The following is an 8,662-nucleotide window of genomic DNA, read 5'->3' as shown; positions in this document are numbered from 1 at the left end:
TCTACAATTTAAAAATATGAAGAAGGTATATCTTCATATAGGATATGCTTTAAATAAGCTGCATTCAAACATTCAAAGGAAAAAACTAAAACTCAGATAATATCTACAAGGGCTAATTTCTGTACAAACCTTCAATTTCAATCTCATCCAGTGACTTCCCCTGCATGCTGGAAAGGTTTCCTTTCTCCATTGACAAAAGGAGTTTGGAAATCTTAGCCAGTTGTGTTGTGGGAACTGGTAATCTGTAGAAGTCGCGGTGAACACAAATGTGTTCATCAGTGTAGTTTTCATAGTCCACGGTCTACAATATTTTTTGTTTGTTTTTTCCTTTTTACAGGGCCTTGATGATGAAATGTCTCCAAAGATGTGTTGTACCACAAATCCCCCTTCCACAACTGATGATACTGAAGAGGTATGTCCTCACAAAAGATAGATTTTTATTAATATCTTGCACTTGATTGTTAATATCAGAAAAGTTGTCAGTGAGTTTTAAAGCAAGGTTTTCCTCTGTCTTTCTGTCAACACTAGAATGGTTTCTTTTTTTATTCAGATGTCAAATGTCCTCTCTAGTATCACGCTCCCAGGACTTTCTCTTTATTGTCCTTTGTCTCTGTTTGATCTTCTACAGCTGACCACTGAGAGCAAGTGCACCCATACAGCCGTCAGCCACCCGAATCAGACTAGTCCAGAGCTCGGCCCACTCACCAAGGTTGGAGAGGTAAATTAAATTTGATGTACAACTTATTTGTGGCAAAATGTTAAATCTGTCAACCTATTTCAATATATGTGTGTGTGTGTGTGTGTGTAGTCACCTGAGTAGAACATGCTTTATGTGGACAGTCGCCTGAGTAGAACATGCTTTATGTGGACAATGGAATGGAAGGACAGTCAGTATAATATCTGAGTGTATGTGTGTGTGTGTGTGTGTGTAGTCACCTGAGTAGAACATGCTTTATGTGGACAATGGAATGGAAGGACAGTCAGTATAATATCTGAGTGTATGTGTATCTAACACTGAACCCCACCCAAATATGACTTGGGAGGTCCATACAGTTTAGAGGGTCCCGTCCCCAGAGGCGTCACTTTGGTTTTTAAGAACACTTGGACTGCCTGCATTGGATCTGTATGTTGGTTAAATGTGAATTCCCACTCACCAAGGTTGGAGAGGTAAATTAAATTTGATGTACAACTTATTTGTGGCAAAATGTTAAATCTGTCAACCTATTTCAATATATGTGTGTGTGTGTGTGTGTGTAGTCACCTGAGTAGAACATGCTTTATGTGGACAGTCGCCTGAGTAGAACATGCTTTATGTGGACAATGGAATGGAAGGACAGTCAGTATAATATCTGAGTGTATGTGTATGTGTGTGTGTGTGTGTGTAGTCACCTGAGTAGAACATGCTTTATGTGGACAGTCGCCTGAGTAGAACATGCTTTATGTGGACAATGGAATGGAAGGACAGTCAGTATAATATCTGAGTGTATGTGTGTGTGTGTGTGTGTGTAGTCACCTGAGTAGAACATGCTTTATGTGGACAATGGAATGGAAGGACAGTCAGTATAATATCTGAGTGTATGTGTATCTAACACTGAACCCCACCCAAATATGACTTGGGAGGTCCATACAGTTTAGAGGGTCCCGTCCCCAGAGGCGTCACTTTGGTTTTTAAGAACACTTGGACTGCCTGCATTGGATCTGTATGTTGGTTAAATGTGAATTCTAAGATGTTTGGTTACATGTAATGGATAGGCACCCTATTAGTTATACTGGGCTACAAGAAGTCAGCTCCTGGCACTGAGGCTAACTACATATTCCCCATCTACAATTTAAAAATATGAAGAAGGTATATCTTCATATAGGATATGCTTTAAATAAGCTGCATATAAATAAGATACGCTATAAATAACAAAATGCAATAAAAGGGTAATCATATGTATGAGGTAAATTAAATGTCACATTGGTATTGGATTTAAAATGATTGGATATCGACATGTAAATATGAAATATCTTTCTGTCCAAACTATGTGGCGTAAATATAAAATATCTTTGTCCAAACTATGTGGCATAAATAAATACTACAATTAAATTTTTCGCCAACAGTGTCAAAAACACCGCCTTGTGTGCGCAACAGTATCCTCCTTGGACAAGTGTGTTCGTTGTGTGGGACCCGTATCTTCCTTCAAGTGGCTTGGCTATCGATGCACAGGTTAGATATTTAGTGAATTAGTATAGAGTGTAATGTGTTGTGCTCTAACCACTTAAATAGACCTGCAGTGTTAACATTATTTTACTCAAATGTGTTCCAGTTTGTTCAGGGGTCTGGCATAAATCCTGCCTCAAGCAAATTAAAAGAGATGACTTTAACAGCACAGCACAGGTGAGTATCTACTAAGTGAGTGTTGAACTTGAACTGGCTATAAGATTCAATCACCATGTCAAATAATTTGCTTTCTCACCAATTCAGGCGCAGCAGTCTCCTAAGGCTTCTGAGGATGAACTGCTGTCAGATCAGGACAAAATTCCACATCCAGAATTGGACCAAATATCATCTGATGATGCTGAGGACATGTCTGACAAGGAATACATACCTGATTCAGAGTCAGAATATGCTTTGTCACTACTTGCCAGTAGAAGAACTGAATGTGGCATTTGTGCCATAAATGTCTTCCTGTTTGCAAGACCAACGTCAATGAGCCACTACAGAGGACATGATTGTTTGCATGTTCATGCAAGCCAGTGTGGAGCAAAGCACCCTGAGTACCTTAGGTCAACGCAACTCAGGAAACATGTTGCCACACTCTCACAAGTCCTTAATTTAAAACACAATGAACTTGATCAGGTTGCAGATTTCCTGGGTCACGACATCCGTGTTCACCGCGACTTCTACAGATTACCAGTTCCCACAACACAACTGGCTAAGATTTCCAAACTCCTTTTGTCAATGGAGAAAGGAAACCTTTCCAGCATGCAGGGGAAGTCACTGGATGAGATTGAAATTGAAGGTTTGTACAGAAATTAGCCCTTGTAGATATTATCTGAGTTTTTGTTTTTTCCTTTGAATGTTAATTTATAATCATCTAGACTTGGCGTAGTCAGCATCCCTTTCCAAGAAAAAAAAAATCACCTTTCATGTCCAAGTATGAGTCGAGGACTACTATTCAGAAATATAAACTTAAGTCTACAGTATGGCTGGACAGTAATTCAAAATTATGTTTGTGTAGGTGCAGTCGAATTACTTTAAATATGAACCTAATATCAGATTGTGTAATCATTTATCTTATGTGCTCATGGACCACATTAAACATAAACGCAGGTATAATAGCTCAAAACTACTCAAGTAAAAATAGTTACTTTGCAAAAAGTGGCAAGTACAAAACCAAGTACTATCTTTTCCTTATTTGATGTGGCTATTTCAACCACAGATTTTTATGTCCAGCTATTTATGAGAGTTTTACCAGAGCTGTAAACTATTTGAGTAAATGTAATTAGTAACAGTACAACTACAAAGTAGCCAAAAAGTTATGCAATTACAAATTACATTTTGCATGGCACCTAACTTTTTCTGCAGCAGTTTGTTTTTGCTATAAAGAAGTGATATTTCCATCTAAGTGGCATTGACTGAACTATATCTTGTGCGTTTTGCCCTTACTCACCCAAACTTGTCAACAAGTCTACTTTACATGAATGCGAGTGCATTAGTAGGTGCTAAATCGCAGACGTTTGATTTAGATGAAGTCAGGACTGCAGCCAGTGATGAGTCCAAAACCAGCACATCCAGTGCAAGTAGACTTTGACTATTTAATTTGACTTAACATAAAAAAATTTTATCCACCATATTGACAAGGCCTTTTTGAAGGATATTGGTTTACGTGTGGCCTTTTTGTGCACTTGAGCTTAACTGAGACTTGAGAGTTTGTAGACGTTTAAATAGATAGTTCACCCAAAAATGAAAATTGTCATAATTTACTCACCCTCAGGTTGTTCCAAACTTGTCTTTGTTCTGCTGTACTAGTCAATGGCTGGCAAGATCTGCTTGGTTAAAAATATATAAAATATCTATCTATGTGTACAGCAGAACAAAGAAATACAGGTTTGGAACAACTTGAGGTTGACTACATGAAGACAGAATTTTCATTTTTGGGTGAAAAATCCCTTTAAGAGGCTGTTGTGTCGACCCTGATTTATTAGACTATTGAGGTGTTCAGTTTTATTTAGATTTTAGAAAATAAACATGACTTCTCATTTTACAAATCAATTGTTTCTTATTTTCACCTGCCTGTCTCAGGTGTCAAGGACTAGTGCATCTTTGAGCCTAGATTTAGTAGAAGTAAAATACTAAAGTATTGTTAATCACTTTTACTCGTATTGGTAACTTGTAATAGAGTAATTTATGCTGCAAGGTATCTGTCTTTTTACTCAAGTATGGTTTTCAAGTACTCTTTACACCTCTGAGTTTTACTAATGCCATTTTCCAGATGAGATTGCGTTAAGTGATGCTGAAGACAGTGGGAGCGAATCTGATGACAGCAACACAGATCTCACCGCATCAGAGTTTGGAACTGTGGAGCCTATGGTTTCTGACTCTACAACCACAGAGCAAGACCATGACATGGGAGACTTTGGTATGTTAACTCAATTCATAGTCACTGCTGATAAAATGTATATTTTCCTGTGACAAAAGTAACTTGTTAAATTGTTTTCAACAGGATCAGTGTCATTTGTGTCGTCCACAGTAAGTGAGAGTGTACCTCCCTCTGAAGGTAAGATTCAGATTCAAGACGTTTATTGTCTATGCACAGAAGAAACACAGTGGTTTATACCCTACAATGAGATTCTTATTTTGCCCAACTCCCTTAAAGGGATACTTCACCATTTTTTCATATTAAACTGTTATTCCCTTAACTAAGATGAGTTGATGCATACCTCTCTCATCTCAGTGCGTGCACTCAATCGCTCTGGCGCGCGGCGACAGTTTGATAGCACTTAGCTTAGCCCAGATCATTCATTAGGGACCAAACAGAAATGAAGCTAGAAGCGACCAAACACCTCCACGTTTTCCCTATTTAAATACAGTTACACGACCAAGTATGGTGACACAAAATAAAACGTGGCGCTTTTCTAAGCGGGTAAAAAGGATAACTGTAGTGTATGGCGGAATAGCACTGGGAGCACTTCGACTAGGTGTAAAAAGCAGAGCCGGACATTAACGGAGTACATTTACTTGAGTACAGTACTTAAGTACAATTTTGAGGGATCTGTACTTTACTCGAGTATCATTTTTGGGGAGTACTCATGACTTTACTCAAGTACATTTGAGAGGCAAATATTGTACTCTTTACTCCACTACATTTCTATCCATAACCGTGAGTACCCGTTACTTCTAAAAAAGAAAAAGAAAAATCTCGGAAACCCTCAATTTGTTGTTTCCCTCTCAAACGTGATTGGATTGTGTAGGCGCCACTGATTGGGACAGCCTATCAGCAATCACCTTCAGCTTTCCGCCAAAGGTCAACTCCATGGTCAGATTTAGATAAGAGACGAAACCATGGATGAAACAATGGATGAAGACGCAGCAGGTCCGTCCCGGGAATGTGCCAACCCGTGGCCCCACCTCGCCAGACTATTTCAATTTTCTGAACAAGTTAATGATAGTTTTCGCTTCAAGTGTTTGCTGTGTTTACCAATGTAAGCACTGTGGCAGTAGTAATGCAATATTTAGAAAATGTACTCTTGTACTCTTGATACTCAAGTACTTTTAAAAACAAGTACTTCAGTACTTTTACTTAAGTAGACATCTGACTGTAGTACTTTTACTTGTACTTGAGTAAAATTTAGCAAGGTGTATCTGTACTTTTACTCAAGTAATGAAGCTGTGTACTCTGTCTGCCTCTGGTAAAAAGTCACGTTGGTTCTAATGACAGAAGTGAGAGGGAGAGGATTTTTCAAGCGTGACTTTTTACTGCGCCAAGTCGAAGTGCTCTTGAGTCCCAAGTGCTATTCCGCCATACATTATAGTTATCCTTTTTACCCGCTTAGAAAAGTGCCATGTTTTATTTTGTCACCATACTTGGTCATGTAACTACTTGTGTAACTGTATTTAAATAGGGAAAACGTGGAGGTGTTTGGTCGCTTCTAGCTTCATTTCTGTTTGGTCCCTAATGAATGAACTGGGCTAAGCTAAGTGCTATAAGTGTCGCCGCGCGCCAGTGCGATTAAGTGCACGTACTGAGACGAGAGAGGTATGCATCAACTCGTCTTAGTTAAGGGAATAACATAGTTTAATATGAAAAAACGGTGAAGTATCCCTTTAACATTATTATGCACGTCTTTGTGATGTATTCAACTATCAAAATGCAAGAGTAATCTTAAAGAAAGAGATATAAATGAATAGCCCTAAATTTAACTCTACTGCATTTGTACAAAACATCTTGTCTGCAAGGGAGCATATACACTTACTTTATTATCAGGAAATGTATACTGAATTTGAGGTAAAAGTAAAGTTACCTCCTCTTCACATGTTCTCTTGATTGCCCATGAGTATGTTCTATTAATTCTCTTTTTAGCAAGTTGGTTAAAAGACTAAAAATGAATTGGTCTTGATGACTGAGTCACAACATGCCACAAAATCTGGAAGATTAAGAGGTTAAAAGTAGTATTAAGCTGATTGTTACGTACAGTTTCAATATCAAGACTAAACTTTCAGACCAAGTTCCAACACTATTTAGTTAACCTTATGAAATCAGATTTAAACTGAGAATCAGACCTTAAACCCCATAGTCTTGGTTTCAATTAAAATACGGTGTGTTAAAGTACAATGCCAAAATTACTTAAGACACGTTACTAATTATAGTATTACTTACTGCAATTAATTCAAATAGCAAAAGGTTTGGCCACATAAATAGATGAACAGCAGACATTCTAATAATACTCCATATTGTCCGCACTCTAATGTGGGCTAGTAAAGTTGGTGAAATCACATCGAGTGAGACACCAACTGATACCCAAAGTGAATTAAGAAAAGTAAACTGCAATTTCTTGTCAACTGTGGCATTAACTGACCTCATGTTTTGATGGCTTAAACTGGACAACACATTTAGTGATCTATTCATTTTTGTTTGCCTATCTTCCAGGGAAGTATGCTGATGAGGAACATGGATCCAGAAGAGTGGCAAAGAAAGTGTGGTCTAAGGCTGAGGTCGCTGCAGTAATGCGACACTTCAAAGGTCATATAAGCAGGGGAAAACTGGCCACCAAAACTGAATGCAGTCACTGCAAACTGGTGGAAGACCCCGTGTTGGCACAAAGAACAGTGCAAAATATAAGGGACTTTGTTCGAAATAGAGGAATAGCTGCAAAGAGGCAGTCAGAAAAAGAAAAGATTTAAATACACTGACAATTGTGGTGGTGTTTCTATGTTTGTGTTAAAGGAACACGCCGACCTTTTGGGACTTTAGCTTATTCGCCGTATCCCCCAGAGTTAGACAAGTCCACACACACCCTTCTCATCTCTGTGCATGCCGTAACTCTGTCTGACGCACCCACCGCTAGCCTAGCTTAGCACAAACACTGGAGGTAAACGGCTCCAGCTAGCATACTGCTCCCAATAAGTGACAGAATAACGCCAACATTCTCCTATTTACATTTTGTGATGTGTATAGTCACAGTGTGTATGAATAACAAGGTCACATGATACACAGCCATCTTCTAACCGTATACATACTGGGAACTATATTCTCATAGAATTAACTATATAGAAGACGAAGCACTGCTGGCTGGAGTGATTAGCACAACCCTCTGAGCGAACTCTCTGCTCCTCACCACGGGCTTCTCAGGTCCTGCGAGCAAATCCTTCCGCAGTAGCAGTGCTTCGCCTTCTGAGAATATAGTTCCCAGTATGTATACGGTTAGAAGATGGCTGTGTCTCATGTGACCTTGTTATTTGTACACGCTGTGACTATACAAATCACAACATGTAAATAGGAGAATGTTGGCGTTATTGTGTCACTTATTGGGAGCAGTATGCTAGCTGTAGCCGTTTACCTCCAGTCTTTGTGCTAAGCTAGGCTAGCGGTGGGAGCGTCAGACAGAGTTACGGCACGCACGGAGATGAGAAGGGGGTGTGTGGACTCATCTAACTCTGGGGGATACGACGAATAAGCTAAAGTCCCAAAAGTCCAAAGTTCCTTTAATGTTTTAAATAGAGGCCGTCACAAAAGCAAACTGTAAAACAGCTTTTATTTTATTTTATATATTTTTTTATTTTTTGTTATGAGCAACCATGGGTCTTTTGAAGTTGGGTAAGAATGACTTATTTTACCTTTTTTGCTCCATTCTCATTGTCATGGCACTGGTGTTGTGTGACAATCTATTGTTTAGCTCTTACAGGCTGTTATCTGGCTGTTAGTCAGTGTCACCAACTAACAATGGTGATGTTAGAGTTGTGCAATAAAATAATAATTCAAGTCCCATTAATGCTTGGTGGTGTCAGGTTAATGTGTATTTATGTTAATGTGTATTTATGTTAATGAGCAAGTGACGTCATTGTCCCTTTAAAGTCCCAATAATGTTTGTTTTGGTCCTTATAAGTCACATATTCTTCAAAAAGAGAACTGTCTCTATAAACCACAATAGTTTTAGGGTGGTGTGTATCACGCTCTGA

The 8,662-nt window shown here is 38.7% G+C and overlaps 1 protein-coding gene across 1 annotated transcript; it reads left to right on the top strand.

Annotated features, from left to right (window-relative positions):
• The first annotated feature begins 2,078 nt into the window (after positions 1-2,078).
• LOC309495239 (uncharacterized protein) lies at positions 2,079-8,572 on the top strand. Its single transcript, XM_082164912.1, has 6 exons — positions 2,079-2,209; positions 2,310-2,380; positions 2,468-3,005; positions 4,479-4,625; positions 4,710-4,763; positions 7,134-8,572. The coding sequence occupies exons 3-6, from the start codon at positions 2,570-2,572 to the stop codon at positions 7,385-7,387; spliced, it is 891 nt and encodes a 296-aa protein (XP_082021038.1). The 5' UTR covers positions 2,079-2,209; positions 2,310-2,380; positions 2,468-2,569; the 3' UTR covers positions 7,388-8,572.
• Positions 8,573-8,662: the final 90 nt, after the last annotated feature.

The sequence above is a fragment of the Leuciscus leuciscus genome (genome assembly GCF_965113295.1).
Source record: "Leuciscus leuciscus genome assembly, chromosome: 3".
In the NCBI taxonomy this organism is placed as follows: Eukaryota; Metazoa; Chordata; class Actinopteri; order Cypriniformes; family Leuciscidae; genus Leuciscus; species Leuciscus leuciscus.
The sequence above is the reverse complement of the archived record's forward strand: the minus strand, read 5'-3'. Positions and strand labels throughout refer to the sequence as shown.